At 39.2% G+C, this 23,101-nt stretch overlaps 2 protein-coding genes across 2 annotated transcripts; both read right to left on the minus strand.

Moving 5' to 3' along the window:
- Positions 1 to 1,476: 1,476 nt before the first annotated feature.
- Positions 1,477 to 8,618, minus strand: mrps27 (mitochondrial ribosomal protein S27). Its single transcript, XM_026321688.1, has 11 exons — positions 8,539 to 8,618; positions 8,205 to 8,282; positions 7,229 to 7,299; positions 7,069 to 7,127; positions 6,492 to 6,606; positions 5,874 to 5,952; positions 4,517 to 4,632; positions 4,159 to 4,261; positions 3,915 to 4,057; positions 2,302 to 2,460; positions 1,477 to 1,994 (listed from the first exon to the last, which is right to left on the minus strand). Exons 1-11 carry the CDS (start codon positions 8,609 to 8,611, stop codon positions 1,746 to 1,748), a joined length of 1,245 nt encoding a protein of 414 aa, XP_026177473.1. The 5' UTR covers positions 8,612 to 8,618; the 3' UTR covers positions 1,477 to 1,745.
- Positions 8,619 to 12,109: 3,491 nt separating this feature from the next.
- On the minus strand, positions 12,110 to 21,338 carry znf366 (zinc finger protein 366). Its single transcript, XM_026321687.1, has 7 exons — positions 21,169 to 21,338; positions 17,767 to 18,792; positions 17,508 to 17,675; positions 16,788 to 16,938; positions 15,395 to 15,586; positions 13,607 to 13,781; positions 12,110 to 13,525 (listed from the first exon to the last, which is right to left on the minus strand). The coding sequence occupies exons 2-7, from the start codon at positions 18,783 to 18,785 to the stop codon at positions 12,750 to 12,752; spliced, it is 2,481 nt and encodes an 826-aa protein (XP_026177472.1). The 5' UTR covers positions 18,786 to 18,792; positions 21,169 to 21,338; the 3' UTR covers positions 12,110 to 12,749.
- Positions 21,339 to 23,101: the final 1,763 nt, after the last annotated feature.

Genomic DNA, 23,101 nt, shown 5'->3' on the forward strand with positions numbered 1-23,101 from the left:
TGCACACAGGTTGTTTAAAACACTTAAAAGGTTCTGGGCATCAAATAAGCAGTGATGTGAATGTCAAACTTCCTGGCTCCATCACCCCATCACATCTCACCAGTTTGACTTCATCAGCGGTGTTGGCACACCTGTCTAACACTTGCTCAAACACCCGAAATAATGGCCAAAAATCCCTCTCAGCCAACAGCAAGAAATGTAAACACTCAGGCTGCTTTTAGTCTGTTTTTAAATTGAGCTTTAGGGAAAAAAGCTGCCTCACAATAAAGAAGGACCCACTTTTTATTCCAAATTAGAGATAATAATTCATTGTTGACAGCTTTTGCACAGTTCAAATTGTATCACTGGAAGATAAAAATCAAACAGACATTGCCTGAGCTTTTGCAGCCTGTGGAATAAAGCTTGATTTGGAAAAAAATCTACTTGTGAGCATTGCTGCTAAACAGTAGACAGATTTACACACTGAGCATTTAGGGGACACACTAAAAATATGGTGCACACTATATATGGTGCACTTCATAGTACATAGGCAGTGATTTTAGAAACACCCTATCTAACAGCTTGTTTGTTTGGTGTAATTTGTTTTAATTCATACACTAATTGCTCTCCAATTAGTTCACGTTTCCATTATGATATGGGTAAGAATGAATTTCCAAACAACCGACTCAACACAAACACTGAGGTGGGAGTCATCAACTTCTCCCTACTCTGATATTTTGAGGGGATTGTATGAGTGATATATTCAAACAGCTAAATCACATTACACAAATTACAAAAAAGCATTGACTGGGAATAAAGAGCTGTTCTCAAGAAATCAGCCAGTAAGGAGCCTAAGGATCACAATGGTTCTTGTTTTAGCATTTGGTGCGGTTCATTCATGCTACACTGCATACCAGGCTGTTTCCCAAGATCATGCTCTGAATACTGAATAGCTTCAACCTAATGTGGAATGAATGCATTCTGTGCACTGCCACAACAGCATTTCCTCCCCAAAGTGCTATTATCTTATCTTTCCGCAAAATGGAAACAACCCACGCTTTACTTTATTTGCCTCATAGTCAAATATGACTATGACGGTGTGATATACTGATAGTGATATATTTAAAAACACCAAATTGTACCGTGTCGACTTACAGTTACCAGGAGCTATACTGTTTATGTTCTTGTTCTGGTTAAGAATGCATTCCTCTCCACGCAAACAATTTGTTTATTTTTTTCTAGATAGGCTATCAGCAAATTTTTTTGCAGATTTTTATGTAATACCACAAAATGTAATATTTTCCCCCGTGAGAAAAACTTTCAGACGCTTTTGACAGAGACAGACAGACACGCAAAGACAAACTGCAGGCACAGGAAAGGGAGTGAGACAATGTGATTGTAAGCTTTCCCTTCGTTTTGCTTACATGAGGTCATCCAAACCATTGGGATTAACAATTGATGTGTTCATACAATCCAATAATGATATCACCCCATAGATCACATCAAAAAACCATCAGTTTTATTTTGACAAAATATTTGAATTGCCCAAATAAAGATACAAAAAGAAGAGAAAAGGAGAAAAATGTACCATATAATATAAGCACATAGTAAACGATATATACAAATGCAAAATGACTTGTGACACTAGCAGAATTTAACTGTTGAAGGTTTGACAGACCCTCATTAAGTCCTACAAATGCACAACTCTGACATATTTATTTAGCGAAAAGCCCAGTGATCTTACTTCAGCTCCATCCTCAGACTTTTTATGCTTGTTGAGCAGCAGCCTTGGCAGCTAACCGTCTCTCTTTCTCCTGCTCTGCCTTTTCCCTCATCTCTTTCTCTCTCTGGATCAACTGCTTCTTCTCAGCCTCCCAGGCCTGTATCCGGCTCTCATACTGCTCCAGGTCCGGTTTCTCTGCAGCAGCCAGGTTCTGCTGGGCCAGAGCAGTCACTAAACCCTGGAAGGAGGAAGAATCCACTTTACCTTGAGCCTCCAGCTGGTTGCTCAGTTCCTGGAGAGGCAGAGAAACAAGACTGAAGGTGCCAAATAGTGATACCATCATTTAATTTAAATGATGGGTGAAATCATTAAAATCTACAAACTCTATTCAACACATTTCAAAATGCTCAAGCTTAAATATTCTTAATTCCCCAAAAGAGATCAATTATCTGCACTCATAATGGGCTTTTAGAACTTTGAAATTCTTGTCTGATGAACCTTTCTTATCATTTCATATTTTACTTGCCGTAGATAGATAATTCAATACAACAAGCAACATACAAACAAAAACATGCCCACAATGAGAACCAAACACCCACCTTGAACCTGCCGGCATACTCAGGTAACTTAGCCTGTTCAGCCAGATCGTCTTCATCCACTGTGTCTTTTTTGTCCTCTTCACCTCCTGACTCCTCTCCAGAGGAGTCAGAGTCTGAGGTGGAAGAGAGTTGCTGCAGCAAGTCACTCATGTAGTCTAGCTGAAATGAATAATAATAATAAAAAAAAGATCTTAATATGCAGAACTATTTGTTTTTTCTATTTTTAACATTTGCAAAATCAATATAAAATGCAATTCAATGAGTTCTATAGTGTATTTACAATATGTTAAATTACTTAAATAAAACCTTGATGTTTTCAACTTTAAGAAGAAGATGCAGTTCTTTATTTGAATGACTATCTGAACAGACGTGTAATGATTAAAGAGCCCGGATACCGCAGTTGACAACTCACCTCTTAATCTTAGGAAGAGCTAAGAGTAATTGTGACCTGAGGCAGCATGTCACCAGCACCTTCATTTAAGATGGAATATTTCATCTGCATCCTATGGTGTTATCTGCTTTGTCTACATTATTGCTGTGCCGTTGTCTGACAGGCTGTTTGGTTCCTGTTGCACTGATTCTCTCTGACGTCCTCAGTGCTCCGGGCTCTTCAAAATCTCATTAGACGTGAAGAAGTCTGAGCTATTGAACTGGATGGCACAGGCCATGTGTGTGCATGAATATATGTAAAAATAATATCAATATGACAGCATGTGTCTTCCATCTCAACAGATAAAGACTATCTGTGTCATGCACCCTGCCTGGAACATAACAATAGTCTGTCTCCACAACGTGGGCCTAATGTGGTTTTGCAGAATTATGTTCACAGTTTGAGACTCTGCAGCATGTTCACTTTAGTCACCTAAGCTTATTTGCAAGAAAATTTAATCCAGATTCAATTTACAGTGACAGTCTAACATACGTTGGATTGACGTCAAACCAAGTCAATGCAGAAGATCAATAAAAAAAACAAAAAAAGCACAGGCAGTAATGAGTCTTTCTTTGTGCCTTTGTTGTGGGTGTACTTCTATATCCTGGTTTAGTACAGTATGAGCGCTCCAGGTTATCTTACAGTACACTGTTTCTTGCTATATGAATGACATGAACTATAGTATATGCTGTTATAAATATTATATGTTTATTCCATCTGTCTTTTTTGTTTGCTTGCCTGATTTGCACAGCATGCCATTAAGTTCATATAAATTAGAAAAATGAGACTTCTTGTGTCCAGAAATCAGAAATCAGCCATTTTCCATTATTTCTAGAGATGAAGTGTTACGTGAGACTTAAATCATCAAATCCTCTTTGGATTTAGAGCAGTTATAATCTTGGTATCGGATAAGTCAGATACTGTAGATTAGTCAGATTAAAGAAAGAATACTATACAGTGAACCTAGTCCAAATTCACATTTTTTCATGTTTACATCAATGGGATGTACTTTGGTCTGATAATAGCTCATGTTCTCTTCCAAATCAAATAAAACATGTAGATGATAAAGAGCTTTATAATAAATAAGCTCTTTAATACCCATGTACCAGCAAAAGTTTAATCTTTTTGTTGTGTACAATAAATTAACAAATCAAGAAATTAGTTTGAATTTTTATGTTCTTACTGTGTCTTTGGACAGTTTGACGTCACCAGAAGCAGAAGCCACTTTCTCCATGACAGTCAGTGCTCGGCCCAGATATCCACGAGCCCAGGAGAGGGGCATGCCTTTGAACACGGCATGTATTCCCTTTAAAATCTCCACCTTGCCTGCATGAAACAAGCAGTATAATTAAAGAACAATGCATGAATCGATCATCATAAAAATATATAAATAAATAAAAGCAGTGGGGGTAGAAACTCCAACACACCCAGGAGAGCATTGCCCAGTAGCTGAGCACTGAGGCCTATGGTGTTGTCTTGCTTCAGCCCACATATGAGCAGTGATGCCCCCAGAGCCCGTTCCTCTGAAACCTGAACACAATGAGGAACAAGTGTGCATATTTTATTTCGCAGCGTATGTGCTAGTCCTGCTGCACCCATTTTTCACGCAAGATGAATGCCGAACGTGAATGAATAAATGAAATCCCTCATACATCACATCAGGAAACTGAAGACTTCAGTGTACTGCCCAAGGTAATGTACTGTATTTTGAAGTGCAAGAACATTCTGGGATTATGTGTCCTCTTAACGCCATCCCATGTTGCTGTTTGCTGTTACTGCACTCACAGTGAGTTGGGGTCTGGTTGCTAGGTAACTGCCCAGAGTGTAGAGAGACAGGATCTGCGTGGTGGGAAGGTCGAAGGCCTCCTGTAGCATCACCTCTTCAACCACGGAAAACGCACCTGTACATTGTACATAAATACTGTGTCAGTAATACAATCCACTTTATAGTTTATCTTTAGTACTGTCAGTTATTACTTTTAACTTCATTTCTTTTGGTACAGCGACTGGACATACCATATAAAATTAGATTTTTTTATTAAAACTAATTGCAGCCAATGTTATACTAACAGCAGGGCAGTGATTAAGAACATGTAATCACAAGCATTCAATGTGCATTTTAAAAGGTGCAATGCATAAATATGAAAGATTTATCGGCATCCAGTGATGAGGCTGGGAATGCAACCTTCAGAGCAGCCCCCTCACACCCCAACCCCCTGTGACAGGAGACCCACTTAAACCTATATTTATCTTAATGTCAACAAATCGTATTAAAAGGTACAAACCAACGGTAGCTAATTTCCATTCAAATTTAACGAATTCTTCAAACTGCAAGTGAATGCAAATTTTCAGCCAATGTCAATTTTAGGAGTTGGATGATCAAGAAAAGCCTTTCAGGGCACAGAGATGTTGTAATAAAAGGAGGAGTATTCAAACTTCAAACCAAAATGAGGCGGAAATGTAATGGAAATATTGCATGTTTGTTTCATGAGGAACGTTACAGTCTCCTCAGCGATTCACACAAATCTGATGTTTGCTCGCTGCTATTTTTCGACTCTGCAGAGTGGCTGTCTGACTCAAAATAAACCTCATTGCCTTTATTTATGGTAAAAAAGGAACATGTCCAAGTGCAATAACATGGATCATTAGCAGTTTTTGGATGTATTTGGGTTGTGACCAAGAGGAACTACATCAGGTTTTAGTTATTTTTTTAGTTGGATTGATTCTTTGTTGTTGTGTTAGTTGGATATTGATAAAAATATAGAACGCTGCCAGATTTGTACTTAAAAGTAATAAGACAACATCCAATTTGAGTTGCAATACCTAGATTACACAGTGTATGGGCACTAAACAGTGAATACTCACTAACACCATGTGCCTTCACTTGTCCGAAAAAAAAAAGATGTTTGTATGTATGTTATTAAAAATATTCAGGCCTCACTATTACCTCTGTCTTTTATAACCAAGGAAAGAAATGTGTGAAGTCAGGTGATGGTGACTTGACACACAGCATGTTCCGACTCCTGGCAACATTTAAATCATTCAAAATGCATTTGGAAACTTTTAGAGGGCAGTGCTTTATTCATTCATACCATTTTAAATCAAATGTTTGACAGAAAGCATATTTTAAAAAAAAGCTTACTTTTAAAGTCTCCTTCCTTAACGTAAGAATCTATGAGCAGGTTGAAGGTGAAGTCATCTGGAAATATTCCATATTGGACCTGCAAACACAGATTTTTAATATTTACATCAAATGTGTAACATGAGTTTTTACAATATTTATCTGTACACTGACTGTTTAACCTACATGGTTTGATGAAAATGGAGTATATCACATACATACAACTATGACAAGAGATGAATCCTAATGCATCACTGACATAAAGACTGCTAATCTCAGTAACATGACAGAGGTGATATACTAGCCCACTGTAAATACAGGACTGACAAATGGATGTCAAATGTAACTAAATATGTTATTCCTACAAACTGCAAATCATTCAATAACAGTAGACATGCTGGTTTAAAAATGTCAAACATGTTTGGCTCAAATCAGTTTGAACATGCATCTGGGTCGTGAAGATCAAATCTGTAATTGCCCACAACTGCAGTTCTCAGATTTACCCTCTGATTAAGAAGATTAGCCTCATCATCAAAATAGAATAAATGACCTTCTAGTGTATTTATGGCTGACACCTAGTTTGTTTTCTAAAGAATAAACAGAACAAATATAATAATGAATATATAATGTGATGGATACCTTGTTCTTAAGTGTGTACAAAGCCTTCTCTTTGGCTCCATATTTAAGACACTGTCTGATCCAACTGTGAACAGTCCAGTCTCGCAGGTACCAACAGTTTGGACTGTGACGAAACCTGGAGGGATAAAACAAGCAAACAAACAAAATAGACTATAAATTTACCAGTTTCATCCAGAAAACCAAACCAGTGTTGATCAAACACAACAAGAGTCTGAACATATTAAATGCTGTGGAATGAAAGAATTAAATGTTACAAAATTCCTCAAATGTAAAGGTTATTCAATTCTCACTGGATTATGAATAATGAATGTGACCTGAACAAGGGCATGATTGGGAAATATACAAAATCTTGTAATCACAAGAACGGGTGCAGATTCCAGAGAAAGGAGTAAACAGGAAAGGTCTGGAGTTACCCTGAACAAAGAAAAGCATGTGACTGAACATAAACCAAAACAGACAAACCAAACAGACAATTCAGTCCAACAAAAGCACACAAGCTGGTACCTCACGAAACCAAGCACTGAGCACATGTCTGACACACAAGTGAAGCGAATGATAATAAATTGACTCCTCTTACTTGTAAAGGTAGTACTCTGCTTGATCAACTTCCTCTCTAGATGATATGTTGTCAACAAACTGGAACACAAAATGAAAATACAGTTAAAATACAGAAAACGTATCATCCTCACAGGTCTATGACAAACAAATAACAGGCTATTTATATATAGACAGCTTACCCGAGACACAGTCAGAGAACTAACTGGGAGGTTCCTGTCATATGTCCTATCCATGAAGCTGGCCAGTACAGCTGCAAGTAAAACAAACAAAAAAAAAAAATCAATAGGATCATTACACACCTGTTTATACAGACTGTCATATTACAGCATGCCAGTGTGAACACACTTGCCTGAGACAAAACAGCAACAACTAAAACTGAATTTTATCATCAAATGTTTTATCATGACTGTTACATTTAAAATAAGAAGCATTATAGCCATGCTAATTAACACAGTACTGTGAGGACGTAGTGTTTCGCTGCCACCTTGTGTTGATCACAGGCACACACATCGCTGTGTGCAACCTGCTGCACTGTCCCACCTGAGGTTTAAATTATTAAATTTAGGTGTCTTTAATGCCACATTTTGGTCAGTACTCTCCAGAAATATTTAAATAATCCCTAAAGATTTAGTCATTTAAAATGATGGCAACGATGGTCAGGATAAGCAACAGAAAATGGAAGGATACATTAAACCTTGTGTGGTGTTGATATTGATATTTTTGTGTTCATGGGTCTGGTGGACCCACTGCATTTTGGGGTTTTTAATTCAACACAATAACAATTTTATGTTAAATACTCGAGATGTTTGCTTTATCTCAATTACAGACAATATGATAAATGTAATAACCCCACTTTGAGTTTGCAGATTATACATTTTATAACACAGGCGTCTACACCAGGCAGTCCACACATTTTACTTTGTACATGAAACTTAGGGGGTTTTAACAACTTTTAAGGCCTTTTACTGATGTGAAGATTTGTCCTCAATGGACAAGATCACAGGATATCCTTCAAAATCCTGAGCTGCAACCTATATGTTTTTCTCTGTTCCACCACGAGCTCCAGCACTACTTAATGACCAACGATGATTTAATTTTTAGGGGAGCAGAGATTATTTATGTGTGACCTGTGAACACAGCAGGTTGAAGTCTTACCCAGGTTCTGAGGGTCTTTCTCTGTCGCCTCCCACACTTTGCTGTCTGTGTAAGCGGCCGAGAGCAACCACCTTCTAGCTGCAAAGACAAACAGTCAGCTCATAAACACACAGCTCCATGTGGTTTGTCTACAAGCTGCTAAACTATGAAGAAACCTCCACGACAAACTGCAGCATGATGCTACATGCACTTAGCTCCTGTCATGACATTCAGCTCTTTCTGCCTAAACGTCTGAAGAACAAGCACAGTGTTTCCCCAAATAACAACTTTAAAGGAAGAAGAGCACCCGAACCGAACTATAATGTTCTTCTAGGTCGATATAAAACTGGTCTACCTGGAAGAGATGAAGATAAACATTTATTTTTCACAGCTGCAGTTACACGTCGTGTCAACGCGAGGGCTGCCATCTTTGGGCGATACCATTTCTCAGCCGGAGCAGGGGAGTTAGATCGCTCATGTTCCCTCCATAGAAATAAAAAACTCTTTATCATAACACACTTAATTTATGGCACATTTATAACTATTTATAGTATAGTACACTTGGTTATATTAAAAATTGAAATGTGTGTTTTATTTTTGGTTTGCAAAACATATTTCTAAAACATTTAAAATTAAGTTACTGTACAATACACAGTACAACACGCGCGCGCGCGCGCGCGCGCACACACACACACACACACACACACACACACACACACACACACACACACACACACACACACACACACACACACATCTATCTATCTATAGGTAGATAGAGAGAGAGAGGGAGAGAGAGAGAGGCTCCAGCAAAGTCTATTCCCTGGTTAAGGAATAAGTGGGTATAGATATTGGATGGATGGATGGATGGATGGATATCTAGCCTCCTGAGTCACAAAAAAGTCTAAATTGTAACATGTTTTTTTTAACCAAAAATAGGTAGGAAATTACAAAAAACAAGAAATTGGAAGACACTTATTTTCCTTGGTTCTCAGGAGGCTAGAGAGAGAGAGACACTGGAGCATGATCAGCGTTGTGCCAATAGAGGGCGTTGTGTATGAGGAGGAGACCGGATAAATACACTAAAGTAGAAAAGCAGAAGTTTCACTATGACCTCTGGCACTGTATATAAAGATATTAAAACGTCCCCATATTAAATCCTCATCATCACCTGATTACCACATTTATCAACCAATCTCTAAAATAGTAACACATACTCAAAATATTGTAAGAAGGATGACGGCAACACTGGTGACCTGTCCAGGGTGTACCCCTGCCTTTCACCCAAAGAGACCTGGGATGTACTCCAGCATGGTTAAGGAATAAGTGGGTATAGATAATGGATGGATGGATGACAGCAACCTAAATATGGAGCTAAGCTGTGTTGGTTTTTAGTATAAATAGGTGTGTACTTGTCTCCTGACCTGTTGTCCTCTCTGTCAGTGAGCCAGTGCTTTTGTTCTCCATACGAGAGGACAACCCTCAGCTATAATTACAATAAGCTTCTTGGCTCTGGGTCAAAGGAGGTGGCAGGTTGAGTCTGGGGTGGGACACTTTAGTTAAACAAAACATGGAAGAATTTTAGCACCATCTCATTTTCTGACTGACCAGCAAAACAGGAAGCGCCTACCTGAGCTGCACTAGTCAGAACTGGCAGGATGTTAACATTTCTAAATACATCAAATTCATCTGTCCTTTCAGCAATATGCCATCTAAATCCATTTAGTCTTAGTTTTATCCCTTGGATTTTTTTCTAACCTACTGTGTCGTTTATTATATAGAATGTTCATCATGCAAGAGGCAAAACTTGATGTATAAAAATTTCAAAAAGGATCAAAACTCCTATGTCAGATGTACTACTACTCTGTTCTCCTCATCCAAAAGGGCATTTGTGAATGTGGTTCAGTGATGTGGAGTATTTGTTTTCAGCATCTCAGTTATGGGCATCCACTGTCCACTTCCTTTTTGTTTCACAGCAGTAGTGTTGTAGGGCATAGGTCTCTGAATAGGTAAGAAAGCATGTGACACAAAAAGTGCATTGTAAGAAATATGCTTATATATCCTGACATATCACTTGGGTGAGGTTTTTGGCAAGAAAGACATACGGATTATGTCTCTGAATATATGCATCCTTATACATGAGCAATAACGCTTGTAAAATACAATGTGTCACCCAAATAACTAAATCAAGATCATTGATTTCATTCAATACACACACACACACACACACACACACACACAGACCACAGACACACACACACACACACACACACACACACAAACTCTGGAATTTATAAAACAGAGGCTAAACATTTGGAATAATCAGTTTTACCAATTGTAAACAAGAGTTCTGTAAATTAAGCTGTGAGGAAATAATATAAAATATCAATCACAATTTCCTGAAACATTCCTAAACTAAAAGATATTCTATTCACAGTGAGACGGAGCAAAGAAAATTAGCAAAATCCTGAAGGGAGCTAAAAAATTTGAGATTTTGCTTGACAAATGACTGAAATAAATCAGCTATTAAAATATCCATGCATCCATCCATTATCTATACCTGTTTATAACCAGGCTCACTAAGTCAGTACTGTCAGTCAAGGATACCTTTTTGTTATGATTACAATACTATAAGCTGCTGTCTACCCTTGTGTAGGTCAAATGTGCAGTTTTACACAATATAGAACCACACTATTTAGTTAACAGATCAGTTGACAAAAAATGCCTAGCTGTCATTTAAGTCATTCTCAAATAAAAAAAAAAATGCTGTTTTTAGCCAGTCAATTTGGACATTTAACTCATTTTTATATTCAGTTTACTGAATTCTATTATATATCTCCCCATCTTAGTGAGGATATCACTCCTTCATAAACTGTGAGTTTTCACTTCCTAATGAGTTATCAGCCGTTTCTTACCACTACCACAAAACCCATTTTCCCATCAGACAAATTTTTACCTGTTCTTCCGTGTGTCTGACTGTGGGTGATCTTTGGCTTCTCACTTCATTAAAAATCACACCAAAGAGATAGACTCATCTAATCAAATGTCATCTTAGATTAGATGTCTGAACTGCAATTAGTTATATCAGTTATTCTTCAGAGATTACGCCAATAGGGGCTGATTCTAAACAGGAGATGGTGATGCAAACAATGAATCCACTGTCTGTGGTTCCTCTCTGAGCGAGTGGTTGGGAATGAAACATGTAGGTGAGAAAAGGAAAGGAGAGGAGGATGTGAGAACTTCCTCAAACTGTTTGCAGTTTCGCCCTTTAGGACATGGTGGTCGTCAGTGGAAGAAATAGAGAAGCTGCTGTTCTGCATTTCGCTTGACAAGAAATGCCTCTGTGTTTACCTGAACTGCACAACGTGAGGTACAGTAAAATATGTTTTTGTAGCCCAGTGAGGTACAAAGCTGATAAATGAGACTTTAAGTTACCTTTTGCCAAATTATTTTGCACTTTGCAATAACACAGTGAAAATGTACCTAAACACTTCTTACGCACTCTTTCATTCTACTAGTATTTCTGTTTTCAGTGGGGTTTCTGCAATGAGCAGAAACAATGCTTTATTCTCAGTCATACAGACATATGAAGCCTTTGTCTGGGACACCCACTGCGCCCGTCACCACTGTTTGATCACAACCTAAAAGAGAGAAGAGGAGAGGTGTTTTCTCTTCCTCTTCCTCTGCTTTGAAAGAGAAGCAGGAGGAGTAGGCAACGTTTTGAAACTCACAGCAATAGAAATCATCTCTGGCTTGGTAAAGTATGTCACAGATAGCAAGGACTGAGATTCAATATCTAGGCTTATACTCTTTGAATGCACTCATAAAGCATATAAAAACAAAAGACAGCAGTTCATTGCACAGTTTCAAGCTTTTAATTTTGTGTTTATTTGGCAGAATCATATTCGGTTGACCACCATTACACAGGTACACAATAAAAATAGATTCCAACCCCCAACAAAATAAACAAATGAAATCACATAGATTGGAAAAAATAAAATCATTGGACAAAATCAACAAAATCACAGTTTGTTTTATAAACATACTCAAATTTGAAATACTCAAGCTCTGACATATCAGTTTATGTCCAAAACTACATTACCCCAATACATCTCATGTGTACATCAACTAAAATGTCCCTCAAACAAAAATAAAACAAAAAACTAAAACATACATAACAATCTATGCAATAACTATTTTTTTATTTTAATATTATTGATCCAAGTTAAATCAAATTTGCATATTTGAGTTAAGATTGCAAAATGATTTGGAAAAATAACACAACAAAAATAAAACAAAAATGCACTAAATACCCCCAAATAAAAATCATCCTACTCATACTTTCATTCTTTTAAAGCTTCTGTCAGTGATTATTTACCAATATATGATATGTTCTGTACATGCAGTATGCTTCACAGCTTTGTATTTCAGTTGCTTCATTTTTATTTAATTATTTTTGGCTCTGGTAATAAAAAAATATGTTTATCTTTCTTTTTTGTCTTCAGCTACTCCAGCACATCCACTGAGATCAGTTTTATTTAGACCCCTACACACTTTCCTGTTTCCTCAGAGGAGTGTCTCCTGAACATCCTTTCCCCCTTCCTTTAGAGATATGTTAGCATTTCCTAAAACCTGCATCATCTTCTCATTCTTTGATGAATTTTTCTCATACCATTCTTGGTCCTGCGGACTCATAGCTCCACTCATGTGTGAGTGGTGCTTGTCTGTCTCCAGTCTGCTCTGGTTTCTCTCTGCCGTATCAGTGGCTGCCTCATAAAAACCATCCAAATGCTGCTCATTTTGTTCATTTAGCTCTTGGTGATGATCTTCTACTTCGGAATCAGAGTCATAGTCATCTGATTGACTACAGCCTCTTTCATTGTGGAGCACATGTTCACCTAGTTCTGAATCAGATTTATGGGATGTTTTTGACTGTAAGAGGTGCACCTGATCATCTCTGAGGTCTATAGATTGTCCTTCTGCTGCTGATTCCCTCTCAAATGTCTCAACATCTAAACTCTCTTCGTGCATCTGCTTTTTCTCGCCTGACCTTAATTCATCAGGAGATTCCTGCCGTCTCTCCTCCAGGTCAGGGATGTACTGTTCTTCGCTTGCTGGCTCGTGCTGGTCTTCTTCAGGGCTGTACTGGCTCCTTCTATACAAACTCTCCTCATCCTCCTCCTGACATGAGCTTCCCGGGACGCTCTCGCCATCAGACTGGGAGAGACGGAGGCTGGACAGGCCCGGGGATTTCTGGGAGAGGTCAAATGGCTCCTCTTGACTGAAGTGGGTGAGGAGGCCTATTGGAGTAGACAGGCAGAATCGCCCTCTTTGCCTAAACACTGAAATCAGAAAAAAGTTATTACGTCGAGTATCTTTAGCAACAAAAACGCGTATGGTGTTTACAGTATGAGCATCCTTACGTCTTTCATCCAGCCCCCTGTCCATGACACCATGTTTGACTTTCATGTGCCTGGTGAGGTTTCCCTTTAGTGTGAACTTGCTTGGGCAGTAGAGACATTTGAAAGGTTTGCTGTCTGAGTGGAGATGCATGTGACCCATTAGGTTATGCATCCTGTTGAACTCCTTCCCACAAAGCTGAAAGGCAAAAAAGAGAGTTGTATAGTGAGGTAAAATATCCAGACATTAGACAGAGTTTGCACAAGAATGTATTTGCCATGATTTCTTAAAGGGATGGCACCAACTTCTTTACAACCTAGAAACAAGTTTTCTGACACGAGTTCAGAAACATATCAGTCATGTCTGTATGTGGAATATATTTATTATATCTTATTGCTGATGTATTAAGATGTAAGCAGCACTTTAATGATATAGTGGGTTGAGGTGCAATCATTTTGACTACTTTACACATAGTGGGCAGTTTGTTTTCCAACAAATTACCATATTTTAGAGGCTTTCAGAATGAAGTCTGCAGAGTAATAGTAACTACAACTGACATAAAATTGATTTGATGTTGTAAAGTGCAAAATATTTTCCTCTGAAATGCATTAAAAAGTTGCAAAAGATCCCTCAACATTTAAGTACAGTATATGAGTTGATGCAATTAGTTACTTTCCACCAGTGGCTGTAGTAAACACTATTTCAGGATACAGTTAACAATAGGCCAGGACCATCCACCTTCTATTTTTCTTTGTCTGCGAAATCTTTTGTCAAATGAGTAATTTTCTCAGAATGAAGAGTTGTAGAGCTATACGTAATCATGAATGAATGTGCAGGCATTGAGATATACAGACACACACCCTCTCTTCCTCCCTCTATTTTGTTTTCCTTTTTTCCTGTCTGTTTCCCCCTTTTTCTCACTCCCTGACACACACAAGAAAAACAGAGAGAGAGAGAGAGAATGACAGAGAGAGAGGGAGAGGAAGCAACATCGAGACAGGGCCAGGAGGAGAACAGGGAAGGGCAACTCCTGCGCTGTCCTTCCTCTGCATTCTTTTTTATTAGGGTGGTCCTTTCCTTCAGGAGGAGAGAGGGACTGTAAACTGTCCAAGAGGACCGTGAGAAAACAGGAAGCTCCCTCCAGCAGCAGAGAAAGCAAGATGAAATCTATTTGCGGGCCCTGTTCTCCAGGGAGGCTGGAGGGCCATTGTTAGAGAGGCAGTTTGTGCGGCGATATCCTTCCTATGGACAAGGAGACTCCCACTGCCAAAAGTCTCTCTGCTATCTGGTCATCGTCTCAATCCTCAAGATCAAAACAGACCCTCAAGAAAAGTGAGGGAATCCTTTAATAGCAGCTACTACTAAGTATTACATACCTGGTTTCAGGAGACACTCTGTCAAGATTAGGTTTGTTATCAGGGTTACAATAACAACCTTTTGGTTGAAGTTATTGAACAGCCAAGATCATGGTGAAAAAGTGTCCCCCGATATTAAAGCACAACATTACTGACCCTTCCATTCTCTCCAGTTTAGTCTCTCTACAGACTTTATCATGGTAAAATATTGTCATCGTCCCTCTTTAATCAGGAAGGACAAGATCCTACCTACAGTGATTACGCTAAAAAGCGTTGTCAGTTTTCTTAGGACAGTCTCTAATTTCCATACATAATAAGAGTACTGTTCTCTTTGAAAGGCAACAATTGAATGTTTCCTATAATGCTGAAATATTCCTTTAAACAGTGAACAAAAGGGAAACTGAAGGCCAAAAGACAACACAAAGAGTCAAACCTGACAAGCTGAATTTCACCAACCTTGCATTTATAGGGCTTGATGTCTGAGTGGACGATCATGTGAGCCTTCAGGGTCTGTTTTTGGACAAAACTCTTGAAGCACATGTGGCACTGGTAGGCCCGTATGTTGGTGTGAATGAGGACATGGCGTTTCATGTTGGCCAACAGGGTGAACTCACGACCACAGATGCGACACTTGTGCTCCTTTACACCCTGAAGAACAATAGAATGTGGAAGTAGTGGTGTGAGAAACCTGGTCAACAGATACATTGGTCTGCTACTTTAAACACTGGTTTGTTTAACCTCTTTAATTCAACTACTCTTTGTGTTAAAATGTTTCAGTTAAAGTATAATAATAATAATAATAATAATAATAAATTTTATTTCATGGCGCCTTTCAAACTCTCAGGGTCACCTTACAGAGAGAAAAAGGAAGCATACAGCATGAAATACATAGAGTGCATTAAAACAACAATAACAACAATGCATAAACAGAGGGCCAGAATGTAAAGGCAAAAGTGCAGAGCATCCAGGAAGTGGGCGATGTACAGCAAAAGCAAATTGAAACACAAAAACCCAGATGACAGAACAACAAATATGAAACAATATGAGACAATATGAAATAGGCAGAGGGTGGTAGAACATCACGGGCTGCTTTGGGAAGTTAAGAGAGTTAGGTGGAAAACGCTATACGGAACAGATACGTTTTGAGTGATGATTTAAAAGTTGATAAGTCCGGAGACGACCGGATGCGATGAGGGAGAATGTTCCAAAGGCGGGGCGCAGTGTGGCTGAAGGATCTAGCGCCCATGGTGGCCAGGCGCACTGTAGGGGTGCAGAGGAGAGTGGAACTGGAGGAGCGGAGAGTACGAGGCGGAGAATAGATATGAAGTAGATCAGTGATGTATGGTGGGGATACTAGAGATATGAAAAATATGAAGATATTTTGGGAAAGAGTGTGTACAGTACATTTAGAATAGTTCCTTTTGATGCAATGGCAGCTCAGTTAAAACATGAAATCTTGTACTACTTCAGTAAAGAGGTCAAATACTGTATATGTACAGATAAACCGTGTGGAAACAGGTGTTTTTTTTTTTCAACCCTGAAGCGACTCAAATAAAAGATGTAAACTTTATGTTTGGTTGGTTATAGATAGCCTCAGGAGCCACAATTTTAGAGGAAATTGCTTTGAGACAGCGGCCAAGACAAAACAAAATAAAACAAAACAAAACCTGTCAGATTAATGTCCAAAGTCTTTCAGCCACCTTCACTATCCAAAATGTGTTTGAAGACTAAAGGGAAATATTTTAGTGTGACAGTAAAATCAATAACTAGCAACACTTTTGTTTCCAACCTGTCAAAGACATTGACAAAATGCAGTGTTGTTTCTCCTTGTCCTCCTAATTAAACCTACTTTGTGAGTGAGAGTGTGCTGTTTCAGGTGGTGCGACTGGATGAACTCCATCCCACACTCACTGCAGATGTACGGTCTGATGTCTTTGTGTTTCATCATGTGGTTCTGAAGCTGACTCGGGTACTGGAAAGTCTTCTGGCACTCTGCACACCTACAGAAACAACAGGCATAACATCCTTTTACTGCCAAATAGAGAACTGAAATGTTATAGCAATAGTTCTGCATTTTGAGGAATGCATTTACGTGCTTGCTCGCTCAAGAGTTACCTAAAATGATTGATACGCTCTTAATTCTCTTAAGTTTCCATTCAATATTGGTTACAGCTAGCTTAGCATAACATAAAGACTGGTAGGGACAGGAAGCCCAACTCTGTCCAAAGGTAACAAAATCCATTTAGCACCTTCAAAGCTCACTAATTAACACCCGGCATTTGTTTAATTTCTGGAGCGGTTATGTTGCCAGACAATTTCTCCACTTCAAACAGTAACTTATTAAAGCTGCCTGCCTGACAACCTCAGTGTGACAATAAGACTTCTGGAAGTTACTGACTGACAAGTTACTCATGGCCAAGAGAGAGTCTCATACATATACCCCACAGTAATTTTTACCATCTAATCACATTAAAAATAAGTTAGAAGAGAAAATCCCATATTTATATTCATGCAGACAGTTTCTAAAATGTCTCTTACTTTGGCAACAATGATCCGTATTTGTACTCACCTGTACAGGGTTGGACCACGATGGGTGGTCAGGTGCCTCTTCAGCTGTGCCAGGGTGGGGAAGTCCAGGCCACATTCAACACAAACGTTCTCTTGGCCTTTTTCATGCTTCAGCTCATGGGCACGAAGCTCACTGGGGTAAGCAAAGCCTCGACCACACACGCTGCAGCTGGAGGGGCATCAAAAGTGTGTTTTATGTGAAAGAGAAATGAGGATAACAAGAGCCGACACAGAGCCCCAAACTGCTGCAAATCCTTTACCTGTATGGCTTCACATCACTGTGCTGCATCATGTGTCTCTTCAGGTGACTGGTCTGGGTGAAGGCCTTGTGGCACACCTGGCACTTGTGGGGTCTCATGCCCTGATGGGTGAGCAGGTGTGTGTGCAGGTGGCTCAGCTGCTTAAACAGCTTCCCACACAGGTGGCATCCATGTGGCTTGATGCCATTGTGGCCCAGGATGTGGGTAACTAGGTTGTATTTGGAGGTGTAGGACTTCTCACACATACGACACTTCCATCGCTTCTGGTCACCACCAACATCCACATAGTAGCTGTCATCTACATGCACATTGAGGCCGAGCTTCTCAGCATTGGTCATTCCGCTTCGAGCGGCTCCATCACGGGTACGATGTCCATGGCTGAGGTCCTCTCTGGGGTAGAATGCACCAGGAGAAAGGTGCATGACTGGCCTAGGCATGAAGAAGGGGTATGGGAGGAGGCTGTGGTGGAGAGGCTGGAAATATGGATTGTGAAGAAGGAGAGGAGATGGAGGCCAAATTGGGGAAGGACTGAGAGGCTCCTGTTTCACCTGCACAGGTAGATTCAAGCTTGTTGGTCTGTGATGAAACTGCAGTCTGTTGAGTTCAATCATACCAGGGAGGGGTTTTGGAGATACTGAAGGAATGGGGCAAGGCGGCAGGGAGAAGGTTGTGTGGGAGAGATCTACTGTCTTCTTACTGCTGCTTTCTTCTACTTCCACTGTTCCCCTGTCAGACTCACCTCCCTGGGCATCCATTTTGAAAGGAGTTCTTTTGCGTTTTTGGGAACCCTCCTTTTGGGTGTAACTGGGGCCGAGCATGGGAAAGAAAGCAGGTGGGTTGAATGAACTGTAGGTGTCTCTGGTTGGCGAGATACTGGAGTACCTTGGAGGGGAGAATTTTGGGGGCTTTATATACAGTGGAGGTGGGCTTAGGTAGAAACTGTGCTGAGATGGTTGTCTTAGCTCATCCCTGAGAGAAGGACTTCTTCCTGGTGAGAACTTTACTCTCTCTGTTTCCATCTTCTTTCTGCATTAGAAAGCATACAAGAAGAGGTTAAAGGTGTTTGGTTAGAGTGGTGGAAGAAGATTTCTGATCCTCTATTTAAAGGGGTACAAGACCGATTTCACACATTAGAGTATTATGTATTAGTATTATGTGTATTACAAATACATTATATTTATAGATTTGTAGATATTTATTATATAGTTCTAGGGAGTACTGGTATGGGAAAAATCTCCCTCATGCAGTCAAGTGAATTTATAAGCACTATATATCCTGCTCCTCATCTCTGCACAAAGCTAGCAGCTCAAGGCTATATCATCCACTACAAGCATATTACAATGAAATGTTGGTGGCATAGTTGCATTGTGAAAAATGTAGGCATCAAGTTATGTGGAATCAAAAAGACTGCTGTGTCAATTCTGAATCTTCTGTTTTTTCTTTAAACCATCTACTGTGAGTGTGACAGGGTGATTAGAGTAAGTGCATCAGTATTCTAATGTATATATATATGAATATATGTGTATATAAAGGGGTCAAATCTCTTCAAAGAATCACTGGATTCAAGGTAGGTGATCACAACATGAGGTGATTAATTAGGAAAAAAGAAAAACTAAGGTTCTGCTACATAAATTCATTTTGTTTGTTTTGTGAAATATTGTAAATGTTGACCTCGTTTAAACTAAACCATCTGAGAGGAAATTCATTCTTTACTGCTATTGTTCAAAAGACAATGAACTCCAAATAAACAAAAGTGCATCCAGTGATTCTGTGTCTAGTTTCTATTTAAGATATGTAACAGTTTCTCTAATGAGTTCTGTGGAAAGACTTGTGACCAGGCACACATACATTGTGGTGTTGACACCCACACTTTTCAGTGTTCAACCTGAAGCCTTTCACTTCTTCCTTTCTCACAGATCTCCTACTCTCCTGAAATTAGGAAGTTATCTGAGAAATGCTCAACTCTACATCACCACCTCTTTTCGCTTCTCGATCTTTTTTTTCTGTCATCTGTTCATCTTTTTTTTTTTTTTTTTTTTTTTGGACTGATACCCAGGAAGAACTTCCCCTTTTTTCCTGTACGGATAGTGCAGCGTGATGTTTTATTCTCTATCTCTGTGTGGAGCCTGAAGTCTGAGTCCGATTAAATTACTGATAAACATAAAACAGTGATGTTAGATGCCATAGAGCTATAAATACCATCCTCACTGCAGTTTGTGTGTGTGTGCGTGTGTGTGTGTGTGTGTGTGTGTGTGTGTGTGTGTGTGTGTGTGTGCGTGCGTGCGCGTGTGTGTGTGCGTGCGTGCGTGTGCTGGTGTATGTGTGTGTATGGTTATGGATGAAAAGATGGTGATAGTCAGAGGGGAACTGTCTTACTTCTGCATGAGGGTGAAAAGAGTGCTCAGCAATGATGTACATATCTATTCTGTTCATGCTTATCAATAAACATCTGTTGAGTATCAGTCAACTACAGCATGACCTCAAGTTCTACTTTATTGTCTCGCACATGTAACATCCCTGTTTTGCTTTACCACATGCAGTAACTAATCTTCCTTTATAATGATATACACAAAAAACACATATATTATTATACATTATTATTAACAATCACATAGATTACAGAGAAGCAGCATAATTTAGAACGATGTACTAGGGAATTTCAACTCTTAACATATACGTACATATACACACACACACACTCACACACACACATATATATAGATAGATAGATAGATAGATAGATAGATAGATAGATAGATAGATAGATAGATAGATAGATAGATAGATAGATAGATAGATAGATAGATAGATAGATAGATAGATAGATAGATAGATAGATAGATAGATAGATACAAACATAGATACAAACTCATATACATGCACAACAGTGAGGATAAGGGTCAAAATGTTCTGGAGATGAGGGTCAGTGTAACTAGATGGATTACATCTTTATATGTTTTATTAATTTTCTTTTTTCAAAAGCCTTCTCTGAAAACTCACACTTTGAAAGAACAGGGTGTATCATCGATAATAAAAATACATGTTAAGGACACAAATATTTGGATGTAAATTTGTTGTTAGTGCCATATAGAAAATGCTAAGCACATGCAGAATGCAAGAACAGTGTTATTCAACCTCTTGCTATGGTTTTCTAACACTTTCAGATGCTTAGGAAAATTTTCAGCCTATTTCAAATCCCGTCCTGAAAATTATCCTCTTTTTTTCTCCTCTTCACTTCTCTCTTAATGTGCACTGTGCAGAGACCCTAGCCCGTACATCGCCACACAGTACATTCCAAACAATCCATTAAAACTGAAGCCCCTCCTCACCCATATGCCAGCCAGTGCCATGGAAGTGTGCGTTTTGTGTGAGGCTGCAGCAAAGTCTGTGTGTGTAACTTACCAGCTAGCAGAGTGTGTTTTCTGTGATGCTGTGGCTGAAGTGCTGCTGTAGCTGCTGCTGTTGTACCTGTACCTGTGTTCTCTCCCTCCTGCTTGTGCTGCAACTCTCCTGACAATGAGCCGCCCGTACACGGATAGCATTTGAAGTGACTTAAGAAAGAGAACAGGAACAATCACTTTGTTCTCATTTTTCAGATGAGTACCTTCGGAGAAAAGGAAGGAAGGGAGGGGAGAGGAAGTCAACAAGCCTAGTGCCTTCCTGCAGAAAAATAAGGAAACACTAGATAGACATCTCCATTTCTCTATGAAATAGGGATTTGCACAGCTTTTGGAGGAACATGGGGACACAAGGTCTGATGTTTCACAGGAAAACAATGCAGTTTGAATGTTTAACAGCTGTGAAGTGCCATGCAATGATGAGTGATCACATCAGCCTGTCAAAGACTCATCATTTTCTCTTTATTCAACAAAAAGAAATACATGTGAAGAAAAATAGCTAAAATTGAGTGAAATCTCCAATGTTGTTAGCTGGAGCATGAAGACATTCAGATATTTATGGTAAATATATTTTAGGTATTTTGGATTCTAGCAGACAACATTCATTCGCAGTTATGCATAGTTTCTATTAGACATGGTGGTGTGCACTATAATACCTGCAAATTATAATGCAATTTACAATAACACTATCTCGGAAACATTTGATTCATTTTGTTTCATTTTCAAAAATGTAAAGATACTGATCTTGTTTTCTAAATAGTAATGTTACGTGCCTAAATTTTGATATTGTTACTATGGATTGTTCCTTGTTGCATAATAAGTATTCCTGTTATTTTGTCTACCTCCATGACAGATGAAAGCAGTAACGATCAGAAATTAAAGCACAAATAGATGAAATGTGTCAACACAGCCACTAGGAGGCAAAAGTGACCTGTTGTCTCATTGACACCTCAGTTCTTTTTCTACCACTTTATGTTTTCATATGGTGACTGCAGTCATGTTTTATCATCTGTCTATGAGTGTCAGTCCACGTGTCATTTCTTAGCCCACCATCCCCCCGCCACCCCTTTTTCCATGGAGGTTCACGAACAAAGACGTTGCCGTCAACTTGTTTTTAATTGAGATGAGGTGGCAGGTGCTGTATCATGAGGTAGCTGCAGTAATTGAGCTCATATCATTGAAACGGTGAAACTGTGCTTTATGGATTGCAGCCGATCATTAGCTGTGTTAATTAGCTTATGAGACCAATTAACCTCAGGTCTGAACAATGTGTCCATCAATCCCTGTGAGAGATTAAAGACTTTATTAAAAGAACTGAAAAATTTTAGGTGTGTATGCTTGTCTTTTTTGTCATCAGTGTGTTTGTGTACAAACATCCACTCTACCACAAATTCTGTGTACAGCACTGTCGAGCCAACATGGCAGGTCAGCAGGCCATGCTTCAAGAGATGGAATTCTCATTACGACCTTTCTTTTCCTTACTCTTACTTTTTCTTACTTAAAAAAAAACAACATAAATCACTCAAATGTATCTCCTTTTTTAAGAAAGGGCAGACCAAAGTTGTACTACACTCCTGTCCATTAATGCTTTGCATATTTTAATCTCCCCTTTCTCTTCATGACCCCTCTAACTTTTCATCATCTGTAACATGCATGGTCACGCACCACAAGCCCTTCTCTAATGATTCTCAATAGCAAGAAGCAAACCAGGCCACAGAACTGCCCAGGCCAGTGACCCTGTGGCCTGCCCAGTGGCCAGATTCATCTCCGAAATTGATACTAACTAAAACAGGCTCATTAAGGCTCCCTAAGTGGCTTTTGGGTTTCTGTGTCACTCTCAAATAAGATCTGGAGGTATATAAGACATGTTAGTGCCACCATGCAAGACAGAGAACTGGACAGTCACCTGGGAGCATCTGAGGCAAGAACCTGAAGTC

The sequence above is a fragment of the Mastacembelus armatus genome, chromosome 9, assembly GCF_900324485.2.
Source record: "Mastacembelus armatus chromosome 9, fMasArm1.2, whole genome shotgun sequence".
NCBI lineage: Eukaryota > Metazoa > Chordata > Actinopteri > Synbranchiformes > Mastacembelidae > Mastacembelus > Mastacembelus armatus.

Bases quoted from the DNA above. Each gene is read 5' to 3' on its own strand.
- mrps27 (XM_026321688.1), bottom strand. From the start codon at position 8,611: ATGGCAGCCCTCGCGTTGACACGACGTGTAACTGCAGCTGTGAAAAAT. The intron at 8,283-8,538 runs GTAGACCAGTTT...TTGTCTTTGCAG, and splicing joins TTTATCTTCATCTCTTCCAG to CTAGAAGGTGGTTGCTCTCG. The intron at 4,633-5,873 runs GTAAGCTTTTTT...TACAATGTACAG, and splicing joins TAAGGAAGGAGACTTTAAAA to GTGCGTTTTCCGTGGTTGAA.
- znf366 (XM_026321687.1), bottom strand. From the start codon at position 18,785: ATGGAAACAGAGAGAGTAAAGTTCTCACCAGGAAGAAGTCCTTCTCTC. The intron at 17,676-17,766 runs GTAAAGGATTTG...ATGCCCCTCCAG, and splicing joins AGTGATGTGAAGCCATACAG to CTGCAGCGTGTGTGGTCGAG. The intron at 15,587-16,787 runs GTAGGTTTAATT...ATTGTTCTTCAG, and splicing joins AGCACACTCTCACTCACAAA to GGTGTAAAGGAGCACAAGTG.